Here is a 13,718-nt window from a genome sequence, read left to right as displayed (position 1 = left end):
ACTGACACGAGAGATGCGCGTGTTCGTGGAGGAACAGCACGTAGAGCGCAGACGTGCGAGAGCGCTCGCGCAGCTCAAAGAGCGCGCAGTCGCGGCAGTCCTGGATGTAGGCGAGCAGCTCCACTAGCGCGGCCGTGCCGTCCGGGCTCTCTGACGTGCGGGCCGCCATCTCCTCGTACACGTCACAGATGCTGCACATGACACCCGTTGTATTTTATTCTATACAAATTACTAAACAATCTACTTTACAAAGTATACAAAGTATATTGATTTGGTATTTTCATTTGGAATTTTTAATTAAATAGTATTCAGATGTTACAAACGTATGTTTTGAATCCTACAATCAATCAAATCATCCACATAATTTTATCAATTGAAGTTCGATGCTCTTTTAATCATCATTACTTAGTATAAAACATATTAATTTATCGCTGTCTACCCCTGTATATGCTCTGATCTTTAAAACTTTCTTTTTGTCCAACAACTGAAAAACTAAACGTTGTAAGACATTTTGTAGTATATTTAGTATCAGGATTGCATCTGTGCGAGGTAGGAGCTAATCGCTAGTTTATCACAAAGAACTCACGCTCTATTCCACTTCCTGTTGACAGAAATGAAATGATCGACAATATACTGTCGGAGCCCGTCTGCCACACCCCAGAGCACGTCGTTGATAGGGCCGCAGTCCAACATGATCATGTTCAAGGGTATATCTCGTCGGAGGAATGCGATTTCGTCACGAAGTTTTTCGTACATTACGATACGAGCAGAGAAATCCTATAAAGGGTACATTTAGTAAACACAACGCTATTCACTGTGAGTTTCAAAAATACAAATGTTATTGTTTTATAACACTAACTACTCCTCACTAGCAATATACATACACGAACAAAAACATTTTGTTTGGATTGAAACATTCATTAATTTAGAATTAATTTTAATATAGCATATATTTTACTTACTTCCTGTACAAATATTTTTTATTAAGTCTTATTAAGTAACAACTTGTATAGCCACATAATATGGCTCTATGTGTAACGAACCTTTAACATTGGCGGCGGTTCCAAAGCGAAGAACTTAAGCAGATCTTGATGAGCGGTCTCGTCAAGGAGGTAGAAGTACTCCTCGTATCTGAGAAGGAAGCTAAGCGGTCCGGGGCGGTTCTGGTTGAAGTGCTTGATACATTTGTTTACTATAGCCGTCATATATTCTTCGTCTGGGTATACCGACATCAGGTAAGGTTTTGGACGATTCACTCCTAAAATTCAAATTAATATGTGGATTTGGTTTGTGGTAAATTAATATGTTTAATATTCTGAAACTCGCTTTAATAGTTATTGCAGTCCACGTACTTTGATTATCAGAGTAAATAAATGACATTAAAATTGTAAACATATAAAGCAAACATTTTTTATTTTCATATTTGATATTTCTAAAATTAAAGTGTGTCGTGTCGTCAAAAACAAAGTTAGGAAATAATCATTAGAAATGATAAGCATACCAGGATACATTATGCTGTCAACACTAGGCAACTGGTGGTTAACATTGATGATGGTGTGGAACCACTTGATGATCATAACACGCATGTGTTCGAGGGTCGGGTCGAAGGAGATAGTTGTAGAGCCGGGCTTGCCAACCACTTTGATGCGTAGGAGCGGTCGCTTGATGAACGTGTAATCCTGGTACTCTGTGCCGTACTCATTTCCTTCCTAATTACAAATAAGTATTTTTTATACAATTATAACTACAAGTATATAAATACACATAGCAATAATATTATCATGATGCATGTACTATATACCACTGATGAGAACATTCAGACCTAGTTTATATAATATAGTGTTTGCGTACACGGCTGTACTGTAATATTACACCCTCCAAACCGAATTACTTTTTACTAGGCCAACATACCCATACATCATCTAAGCAGCACCTTGGCAAGAAGTATCATTATATCAACGAAATATTTATACTTTCTTTAAAGATACTGAAAATATGTTTTGCACTCACCCAATAATAAGAAAAATATTCCGCAAAATGATTAACGCTTCTCTCGACCAAATCACGTACTTGTCTTGACATTAACGCATGGATAGCACTGCACAAGAATACTTACGTTTAAACTTTAAATTTAGTAACCTCTATCAATGAAGTATAATCAATTTACCTCTTACGAAATATATAAAGTTAATCAACACTAAATTAATAAAGAAATATTTTTATTCATTAATAAAATTAAAAAAATAAATCATATCGGGACACAAATTATTGTAAAGAAAAACAGCATTTTAAATCCGTTTATTTGAACAGTGTGCGGCAAACGGCAAGAAACTTGCAACTAAATTTAAAAATGTTATTACTAATTAAAAATGTTATATCAGCAATGTTAACCACCAGTTGCCTAGTGTTGACAACATAATGTATCCTGGTATGCTTATCATTTTTTAAATTTAGTTGCAAGTTTCTTGCCGTTTCCTCTCGCTTGAGGCTGCTCTCCGATATGGTGGTATTATTTAAATATCGACAATTCAATAATACTTCATTGCAAAGTTTACTCGAATAAAATTTTGATTTGATATGATTAGACATCAACCTAATCTTATCAATCTATTTGGCAACACCTGAAAAACTTCTCGACTTGGAAAGTGGACTCCTTCTTCTTCTTCGACACGTAAACAGACCAGTGCTGCCTCATCTTGACCATTGTATCGGCGACGTCTATGAGCCAGTTGTCCAATAACTCGGTTCTGGTCTCCGCGCACAGCTCGGAGAGACTCTCGGTGAAGTCGGAAGGGTAATGTGGAAAGGGGTGATGAGCTTGCATCTTGTTCATATCGCAGATGTACACATTTTGATATCTAAAATTAAAAGTAATAGTAGCCGTCGGTTCCGATTCAATCAGCCCTCATCGTAATTTTGGCCCAAACTTGATACTATAAGATTAATAAAATAATCAATTCAAAGTAAAGATGAATATTGTGAGCGAAAAGAGACAAAGAGACTGCAATTAAAAAAAAATGGTACCTCTCCTGCCAAATTCTTCTGAGCTCTAACAGCACGGGGTTCCCCTGATAGTACCGATAGGAGAGAGCGTGGCGGGCGCGCTGAGCGGCGCTGTGCCACGGCACGGGCGCGCGCACGCTCAGCGCGGGCCACAGCGCCGGCAGGAACGCGATGCGCAGCCGAATGCGCTCCTCGGGGTCCTCCAGGATGTAGGCCAGCAGGCATCTGGTGACAGTGACTAATGTTATCTCGGGCCCGCATGAGCATCGCCAAAGCATAAGTATAGTCGTGGGAGGTAAAAATTGGGAATTATACCTACTTATATTTTGATTTAGGGCCCTGGAGGAGCCCTAGCCCTATCTGAATGTACAACGCATATGTTCCTTATGTAATACATTACTATTAATTTGAATAACTAAACGAAATAGCGTATGAGTAATAGAAATGGAAATATATAATAGATAAACTATTGATACACTACATGTTATGAATTTATATTTTCTACTAATTTAGACTTAACCAGCTATCATGTTAGGCATATTGGGATACCTCTTCATCGCCATCACGAAGAACTCCCTGATATCCGCCTCGTTCTGTCGGACGCAGGCTTGGTACGTCAGGATCATCAGTCGTTTCTTAATCTTCGCCGTCTGTTTGTCCACCGTCGCTTTAGCTCGTTGGTACAAATATTGCGGAAACTCGGGAATGTGAATACCGCTGATCGACTGTTGATTTTGTACAATTGAAATCAAAGGCGTTAACGTTCAGTATTCAATTGAAACATATACAAATATTTACTTAGTGGTAGAGCTTTGTGCAAGCTCATCTGGATAGGTACCAGATATTCTAAAGCCAAACAACAGTACATAGTATACCGGTTTGAGTAAGCCAGTGTAACTACAGGCACATGGGATGTAACATCTTAGTTCCTAAGGTTTGTGGCGCATTGGCGATGTAAGGAATGGTTAAGATGTCTTACAGAACCATTGTCTATGGACTGTAGTGACCACTTACCATAAGGTGGTCCATCGGCCCGTTCTCCAACCTATAACATTAAAAAATATTCAGATTTTCAATTATATCATTCGTGGGTCACGAGAATCTAAGACGAACGTAGGTACTTCATCGCTTTTCATGTCTGAGTGCTGAAAACTTTAAAAAACGTTAATAATCTATTCTATCTGTATTAATATTAAAAATGTGAAAGTTACTCAGTCTCTCTATCTGTCTGTCACTCTTTCACGACCAAACCGCTGAACCGAATTGATCATATTTGGTATAATGCAAACTTTAACTACAAGAAAGGACATAGGCTATTATTTTTGCCTAACACATGACAACCAACACCCTAATATGCGAGCGAAGCTGCGGACGAGTACTCGTATAGGATATCTTGGACAATGACCTCGAGAAGAATCAAACAATGAGATCAACCCCACGATACCCAATCCCAGAATAAGTGTTGATGACAGATTAACAATAGATATGCTAGCTCGCACAAATTATGCATTTTTAAATAGCATTTGTGAGATGCTTACCGTGGTTAAATAGTACTGGATTCTTTCGAGATCCTTGGGATGTATATATCTATATTGCTCCTCTTCTGTAATTTTTAATAATTCCACTTTCTGATCGTCGGGATCACGTGGTAGTTCGAACTCCAACTTTGCTAAATGCCTAATTAAATAAATGACTGTTATATCGTAATATAATTAAATTAGACATCTTAAATGGTTGTGATAAATTAAGTTTTCAATAGTAAATTAATATCAATATATTGAGTTATACAATTAGGTAGTAAGTAAAAATATGAATTAGATTTATTTTGAAATTTGCAAAAGTAGGATTATTTTTAAGCAAAATAAAAATTGTGTACTTTTAAATTTTTTCATTTTATATTGGTATAAAAGATTAGGCCAGGCACAGAAAATATTCGTGGGTTATTGAATTCCTAAGAAAGCTAACAAAAATATTGAGAAACATGGCTTGTGAGGTCTGTTTTAATTCGTAAAGTTACGTACTTCTTCAAAGCCTCCTGCGCCGCTAATTCGGCTTCTTCTTTTTCCTTTCTTCTTTTCTCTATTCTTTTTCTCTTTGCTTCCGCCTCAGCTGCCTTTCGTCTTTCGTATGCGCCTGATACCAAGTCTTCTAATAACACCAATCCTGTCGTCAATTTACGAAAGGATACATAAAATAAAGTACAGTAACATCTGTGATTGTCCCGCTGCTACACTAAAACCTCGTCTCCCTTTGAGAAGACAGTTTGGAGCTTTTTCCAGCTGCACTACTGTGGGTTCGAGGACGCTATATCATTGGTTGAAAATTTGATTAATATATATGTCGGCGTAAATAATAAAAATGCGCTGAGTTGACTTTTTTGGAGGCAAAGTGCGTAGCTAGCGGGCAGATGGCGTGGCAGTTCGCACTAACGGAACGTCGGGGCCAGCGCAGGTCGACAAGACAGAGTTCTCGGTCGGCAGACATTGGGTGCGCTTGCATTCCTCCGACGGAACGTCTGCTTCTGTTAATCGTTACTCCAAGCTATCTAATTAAAAACCTTGTGATTAAGTATTGCGAATATCACTGTTAATACTGAGATTTTTGCACTTATTGTGAACCACATTAAGGTATAGACGATTATTGTGTTTGTGTTACTTCCTACCCTCATGAGGCGATAGTAGTACCATATCTGATGCGAAAGATAACTATACTCGTGATTATCTTCCGTATAGTTATGATGGATTTTAAAGATAGAACTTTTTACCTTTCGGTAATTTATTTTTCGCCTTTTCTCTATTCAATGCTTCGAGTTTCTCTTTTTCTCTCTCCGCCCATGACTTTAATGGTGGGAATTGAAGTTCTCCGTTTGGGCCAAGTGGTCCATACAGTTGAGGAGGGGGGCGTCTTTTCGGTGGCATGTTTATAGTTCGCATCGTTTTTGCAGATCTCGTGTAACAGTTACCTTTAAAAAGACATTTGCAAATATTAGAAGCAAAGCTAATCAGTTATTCAACCACCAATAATTTGTATCCAATAATAATGTATTGCTGGATTCCGATTCAAATATAAGAATACATAAATAGGGATGTCAATTTCAGAAATACATAAGATTATAATTGGATATCTGGTACTGGCAACGTATATGAAGGATTACTAGTATATATTGTAGAAAATTTTGCAAAAAGGCGCCATTGGTAAAGCTTTTTTCGTTGTGGCACTTATTTTCGTAGCATCATTACTGATGTTATTTAGTATTATTATGGTAAAATAAGTTCTTATCGATTTGTAATAAATCGCCTCTCCTCGTAATTTTTTTATTTTTCAGCACCAGTATATTTATGCAGAGGAGACGACTTAACATAAAATTGTCTATTTGATACTTCATCACATTCATGACCACCAATATGATGGTAAGTGAATCTTATGATCAGATTGTTGTGATATAAAGATAATACTTACCAATAGAGTCAACGGGTTTCGCATGGTTATAGCTATCTCTATACGGAACGCCTCTTGTCCAAGATTTCGCCTGCACCAGAGGAGGAAATTCGCTGCAACCGCCATCGCCCTCACCTTGTGAAGCGGTAACAACATTATTATTTCAATCTAGTATTAATAATAAGGGAAACTTCATAACTACAGGCACAAGGGACATCTCAGTTCTCTAGGTTAGTGGCACATTGACGATCTAAGGAATAGTTAATATTTCTTACAGCGTCATTGTCTATGGATGATGGTGACCACTTACCGTCAGGTGGCCTATATGCTCGTATCTATACCATAAAAAAAATTAAGATTAACGAAATCTTGGTTAATATAATACCTTCAGGATAATAGTTTTTAGCAGCTCGTAGCAACTGGCTATCTTGTCCAAGCTCCTGGTTATATCCAGCTCGTGGCATCCACGGTAATCCTGGCTGCTTTCTGGCTGGTGTTGGCACGAAGCGTGAAGGACATTTCTCACCCTTAGTCGATGTCGGCGCTGGCCGTTTGCGATCACGACTTGTCATTCTTCCTGGACAAATCATTATGGAATACTTACCAAAATCAATATTTCTTTGACTTGGGAAATTACAATGTATTGCATTAAATTGATAAATGGAATAATGCTGATATTTATAAAAAAAGTGTAATAAAATACATATAATATCCCACATGAATTGGATTTCAATATGCTATATTAACTTTTATTGCATTTTTAATGTAATTTTTAAAATATATTTACACAATTCACAATAGATTTCATATAGATATGGATGAAACGCAACAATTTTCAAACCATTCCGGTATTAATAATTACCGAAATTAATTTCAATGAAAATGTATATCACTAACTAAAATATAAGTATAAAATATATTTACCTCAAATTAAATTATTTCTCTATACGATATTCCTTAAAACATACAATATTTTCGAGGTCAAACAATGACAGCGTCGTAAATTGTTAACGTTGCCATGACAACGCCATCAATTGTCAAAATCACGATAAATATTGATATTATCAGCCAGTTGGGGTTGAATCACATCGTCAATCACACGACACATATGTATTTTATTAAAATTTGGAAAAGTGTAATTTCTAATATCTTGCCAATTCTTCTGGGAAGAATCTTAATTGCAAATCGTTCTAAGCTCTAATCTATGCATATAATATAATTTGTCTTTTTCTTATATTAAAATAGCCCCTTTTAACTAAATCCATATGTTTTTGAGTATCTGTCTGCCTGTCTGTTTGTTTCGGCTTATCTCTGAAACGATGTTGACAGGATTTTCCCCGGTAGATAGCTGATACAATAAGTAATGAAGAATACAACAAAAAAATTATAAACTCAAACAGCACAGGGTACGGCAGTGGTGGATTTACCAATAGGCTAAGTAGGCTGGAGCCTAGGGCGGCAGATTTAGAGGGTCGGTAAATTTAGCCGAAATTTGTTATTATCTTGCAGAAATTAAAAAAAAAAGCTTATAACTATATGTTTACACATTACGTCCGTAATCCATATACTCATCACTACATAGCGGGTTAGAAAAATTATGTAGTAACTGACAGAAATATCACCTAGTTTATAAACATACTAATAACGGGAAAAAATCGATGTAATGAGGACGATGGAACAGAAACTGTAAATGTTGCAAAAAAAAGTAGGGGTGACAAAAATTGAATAGCCTACTAACCTACTAGCGGCAGTTTTGTAAATCCGCCACTGGGGCACGGCTAGTAAAATATAACCTAGGTGCTCGAGATTCCCTTCGGGATACTTTTGTTGAAGTGGGTATGAGTATGCCTACAGTTGCTTCACAATACATTTTTTTTTTTTATGGTATAGGTTGGCGGACGAGCATATGGGCCACCTGATGGTAAGTGGTCACCATCGCCCATAGACATTAACGCTGTAAGAATTATTAACTATTCCTTACATCGTCAATGTGCCACCAACCTTGGGAACTAAGATGTTATGTCCCTTGTGCCTGTAGTTACACTGGCTCATTCACCCTTCAGACCGGAACACAACAATACTGAGTACTGTTGTTTGGCGGTAGAATAACTGATGAGTGGGTGGTACCTACCCAGACGGGCTTGCACAAAGCCCTACCACCAAGTAAACATTTACTATAGTATCAAATATATTCAAAATAGTGGAGTTTTCTTGCCGGTTTCTCTTGGTAGAATCTACTCTCCGAGCCGGTGGAAGCTTTTAATGTAATTGAACACTATAATATAAACCTTTTATAAAAATAGTCCTTGAAAAAAGCTACTTGAATGATTTATCTTTCTATAATCCAAAATTATTTTAGGCTCTACAGTCTACATTGTTAATTTCTCATTCTTTTCTAATCTCATAATATAATCAATCAAAAGTACTTTTACACTTCGAATTAATAAAAATCTCATATTAATTTAATTAGATTTAAAATATGAATTTAGAAATTACTTTGATATGGAAATAATTACTTTCTCTAGCCCGTCGTTTACCTCACACTCATCAGATATTGTAACACTTAACAATGCTTACAAATATTAAAGGCTTAAGAGTATATAACCATGTATAGTACAAGCAAGATGGGCCTAAAATATTAATTGGCAAAATATGAGAAATTTTAACAGTAATATTTTTGGCGCCAATGTTTTTACGCAGTGGTGACCATGAACTTACCATCTGGTGGTACCACCCGTCTACCAATATATTTTATAAAAAAATAAAGAATAGGTTTTAGATTTGGATAAAAAGAAAATAAAAAACTGTTTTATTGAATACATTTATTATTATGAAATTTATTGTCACAGAGTATAAAAATATTAAAAGTTACAATACAACACATAAATCGAAATTATACATAAAACAAATACAAAAATACTTTCAAATATAAAATTAAAATGCTTTGGCAGTGTCAACCTTTCAATACAGATATTCTAAAATTCGTTTCTTTATCAACGCAGTTATATTATTTTAATGGGAGTAGTATTTTGTAAATTGTTACCTTTAAGACATAATTTGTCATCTTCTCTCTCAGGGGTTGATATCAGGGAGTAGAAATACTCCCAAGGGGTTATTTTACCTTATAAACATGAATGCTGTTATGTAAATTTTTTAAGTTTCTTTTTCATTATAATACTGATCATATAACTTATACATAAGGTTTCACTACGTAGTTAATTTGGCACAATTTTGAATTGATTTGGAAGACAGTACGAACATAGACTTAAATTAAATGAATTGCTTACATCTACAAAGAAAATGCACATAGTTAACAACAGTTTCATGCAAAACAGTTTTTTTTATAACTGGAAGACTGCAGCAAGCTTTTATATAATATTTTGTTATGTACATATATAATTAAATTCATTTATCGTCATAAATTATTTATATATAAAAATAACCGTATACGATTTTCATTATACAGCGAAATATAAAATTAATATGAGTTTTATATTAAAAATATAGATTATATAATATAAAAATCCGACTATAAACTTCGTCATGGTTACATTCAGACAAATCAACTATATATTAGTAAATATTATGCGTCGTCGTTGTATTATCACAATTTTAATAATAATTTAATTGACACGGGGAATAAGTTCAATCGGCGAAAATATTTTATAAAAAAAAATCACCTGTCTGGTCGAGCTACCGGTCACGGCTACCAGAGATTACCTTTTCTCGACGTCAGTTTGGTTCAAGTAGCTGCTCGAACCCTGCCAGCTAAAAGAGCTATCTGTATCTCCGTCCTCATTGGATTTCTGCTTATCCGTATGATAGGAATTAGGTCTATTTTCCTTTGCATACGACCTCGGTCGCTCTAGGAAGGAGTGGCTGAGTCTGGATACGTCGAAGTGGTAGCCAGCGTTTGATGGTTTACGGACTTCGTGTAAATACTTCCAGGTGTGGCTGTCCGCCCCGAGCTCTTCAGATTTCGGACTGTAGAGCCATTCTGAAATGAGTAAGCTTCAATATGACAGTTGCAACCACAGATTTATAGGATATATTTTCATTACATATTTTTGGACATCATAGTAAAATAAAGTAAAGTATGCCTGTACATTTCCCACTGCTGAGATAAGGCCTCCTCTTCCATTAAGGAGAGGGTTTGGAACAAATTCCAACATTCTGTTCCAATGCGGGTTGATGGAATGCACATGTGGTAGAATTTCGATGAAATGAGAAACATGCAGGATTCCTCATAATGTTTTCCTTCACCGCCGAGCACGAGATGAATTATAAACACAAATTAAACCACCACAATTAACCACTGGGCCATTTCAGCTCATCATAGTAAATATTTTAAAATTAGTACAAGAGTATGAGGAACAATGTTAGATAGCAATGGTAGGTTTCGATTTTTTCAGTAATTCGATTTACTACCTTAAAAGATGTATTCGTTCTAACGCCACCATCACATGGGAACATATTAATATCGTACTCGATTGTCAAGTTGCGCTATTTTTTTTTTGTAATTTAGTGTATATTAACTTCCTGCATTTACTTATTATTAACGGTCAAACCACAACGTACCTCCGTTCGAGACTTTCTCGATGGCGGATAGCAGGAAGTCCTTGTCCTTGGCCTGCAGCTGCAGCATGCGGCGCAGCAGCCGCGCCATCGACTGCTGCGCGTACGAGCGCGCGCGCAGGATGTACACCGACACGCTGCGCACGCACACACACGCACACACACACACACACAATTATTTTATATCGGATACGGTTAGTTTGATATAAATTTTAAGTTCGGATATCTATAGTTTCGGTTACGGGTACAACAACAACAGCCTGTAAATTCCCACTGCTGGGCTAAAGGCCTCCTCTCCCTTTGAGGAGAAGGTTTGGAACATATTCCACCACGCTGTTCCAATGCGGGTTGGTGGAATAACATATGGCAGAATTGCTATGAAATTTGTCACATGAAGGTTTCCTCACGATGTTTTGCATCACCGCTGAGCACGAGATGAATTATAAAGACAAATTAAGCACATGAAACAGCGGTGCTTGCCTGGGTTTGAACCCGCAAACATCGGTTAAGATGCACGCGTTCTAACCACTAGGCCATCTCGACGGGTACAGAGCTCCATAACATCCCTGGTAACATTCGCCCCACAGATATCACGGTATGAGTCACACGAGTCGCTATATTGGACAGCACAAGAGAGCCAGCAACCGCTAAGGCGTTATGTCATCAGGCGGCACCGGTGACGTCACCGACGCGACAAGATTAGTACTGAGGTATAAGAGAGTGAGCGGGCGCGGTACCAGGGCACCTGTGACCTTGGGGGCTAAGGCGTCATGTCCTCTATGCCTTGAGGTGGCACCGGTGACGTCACCGACGCGTACTGAGGTATAAGAGATTGAGCGGGCGCGGTACCAGGGCACCAGCGACCTAAGGCGTCATGTCGTCATGGCGCCGGTGACGTCACCATCGCGATAGGACGCGTACTGAGTTGTGAGGGAGCGGGCGCGGTACCAGGGCACCAGCAATCTCGGGGGCTAAGGCGTCATGTCCTCTATGCCTTGAGGTGGCGCCGGTGACGTCACCGACGCGTACTGAGGTATAAGAGTGAGCGGGCGCGGTACCAGGGCACCAGCGACTTTGGGGGCTGAGGCGTCATATCCTCTATGCCTTGAGGTGGCGCCATGTCGTCATGGCGCCGGTGACGTCACCGTCGCGATAGCACGCGTACTGAGGTTTGAGTGAGCGGGAGCGGTACCAGGGCGCCAGCGATTTTGGAGGCTAAGGCGTCACGTCCTTTATGCCTTGAGGTGGCGCCGGTGACGTTACCGTCGCGACAGGACGCGTGCTGAGGTGTGAGGGAGCGGGCGCGGTACCAGGGCACCAGCGACCTAAGGCGTCATGTCCTCTATGCGTTGAGGTGGCGCCGGTGACGTCACCGACTCGTACGGAGGTATGAGAGGGAGCTGGCGCGTACCAGAGCGCCAGCAGCACGAAGGCGATGGCGCCGGGGCGCGACACAAACAGCAAAACGCGGCGCAGCGAGGCGCGCGCGGACAGGCGCAGCACGCCCTCGCCCAGCACGCCCAGGGCACTTGCGTACTGCCGGAACGGCCCGCAGTGCAGCGACGGAGCCCTAAGTCAAGTTAAAATTTTTATTATTATTGATTATTGATAGTCAAAAAATCTACCACTCAGCCATACTTTGTTTGTGAAGCTTCAACAACAAACAACAACAACAGCCTGTAAATTTCTCAAACTCTCCCTTTGAGGAGAAGGTTTGGATCATATTCCACCACGCTGTTCCAATGCGGGTTGGTGGAATTCACATGTGGCAGAATTTCTATGAAATTTGTCACATGCAGGTTTCCTCACGATGTTTTCCTTCACCGCCGAGTACGAAATGAATTATAAAGACAAATTAAGCACGTGAAACAGCGGTGCTTGCCTGGGTTTGAACCCGCAATCATCGGTTAAGATGCACGCGTTCTAACCACTGGGCCATCTCGACTCTTGTGAAGTTTGATTTTTCGTAAATCGGTTACATGATTTTTAATATTATGTGCGATTGAGAGATGCGCTTCCTTTGCAATAAAATACCCAATCGCGGCCGGAGAAAAGGTAGGCTGTCGAAATCGAGCATGTTTTGACACGTGTGATATTAATTTCACCATTGAAGGAACGTGGTAAAATGTAGCTAATAAGGAATGACTGATAGGCAACAATATTAACATTTGAAGGTTTCTTTTTTATGTATAATAGGCTATTTGACTGGTTTTTAAAATCCATTTCATATTATTTAGTAGAGGTCAAGGAACCCAGTAAAAGTAGATTTTTTATTTCTAGAACATATTTACCGAAAAATATCATATTAAAAATTCCATATTTAAATAACGCACGAAAACGCTACTCGGACAATATGGCGCTGCAAAGGGGTCGGTGACGTCACTTTGCTGTATTTTAATCTGTAGTACATATGGTAGAAAAGCAAGGTTTACAAGAAAGTGACTTGATCATAAGCCCGGCCACTCAGGAGCGTTTTGTGTCACGTGACAAACGTTTGAAGAAATACATTTTGATTTATTGATTTTTGAATACATTAAGTATTATTTTTAAGTTTCGTTAGTAAATAGCCATTATTAAACTCATAATATACACTGATTACAATAATTCACAATTTATTTTTCGCATTGTCAAATAGCCTATTGCTTATATAATATACCAAACTTCATTTCAGTAACAACCCCACATCGCTCAGCGGATTACCT

The 13,718-nt window shown here is 38.5% G+C and overlaps 2 protein-coding genes across 2 annotated transcripts in view; both read right to left on the bottom strand.

The window, feature by feature from the left end:
- LOC124529848 (dynein axonemal heavy chain 3) overlaps nt 1-7,013 on the bottom strand; it is a 38,051-nt gene extending 31,038 nt beyond the window's left edge. Inside the window, exons 1-13 of the mRNA XM_047103772.1 lie at nt 6,827-7,013; nt 6,463-6,576; nt 5,768-5,965; nt 5,025-5,166; nt 4,542-4,680; nt 3,553-3,728; nt 3,025-3,228; nt 2,622-2,858; nt 2,011-2,098; nt 1,502-1,709; nt 1,044-1,258; nt 587-777; nt 7-191 (exon numbers count right to left, since the gene is read on the bottom strand). Coding sequence (XP_046959728.1) covers nt 7-191; nt 587-777; nt 1,044-1,258; nt 1,502-1,709; nt 2,011-2,098; nt 2,622-2,858; nt 3,025-3,228; nt 3,553-3,728; nt 4,542-4,680; nt 5,025-5,166; nt 5,768-5,965; nt 6,463-6,576; nt 6,827-7,013 — 2,284 coding nt within the window. The remainder of the gene's footprint in view (nt 1-6; nt 192-586; nt 778-1,043; nt 1,259-1,501; nt 1,710-2,010; nt 2,099-2,621; nt 2,859-3,024; nt 3,229-3,552; nt 3,729-4,541; nt 4,681-5,024; nt 5,167-5,767; nt 5,966-6,462; nt 6,577-6,826) is intronic.
- Nucleotides 7,014-9,335: 2,322 nt separating this feature from the next.
- The window catches only part of LOC124529847 (transmembrane channel-like protein 3), a 14,539-nt gene continuing 10,156 nt past the window's right edge, over nt 9,336-13,718 (bottom strand). Inside the window, exons 12-14 of the mRNA XM_047103771.1 lie at nt 12,428-12,589; nt 11,020-11,153; nt 9,336-10,438 (exon numbers count right to left, since the gene is read on the bottom strand). Coding sequence (XP_046959727.1) covers nt 10,158-10,438; nt 11,020-11,153; nt 12,428-12,589 — 577 coding nt within the window. The 3' untranslated portion in view covers nt 9,336-10,157. The remainder of the gene's footprint in view (nt 10,439-11,019; nt 11,154-12,427; nt 12,590-13,718) is intronic.

This window comes from Vanessa cardui, chromosome 5 (assembly GCF_905220365.1).
Source record: "Vanessa cardui chromosome 5, ilVanCard2.1, whole genome shotgun sequence".
Taxonomy (NCBI): Eukaryota; Metazoa; Arthropoda; class Insecta; order Lepidoptera; family Nymphalidae; genus Vanessa; species Vanessa cardui.
This window is presented reverse-complemented; position numbering and strand designations above follow the sequence as displayed.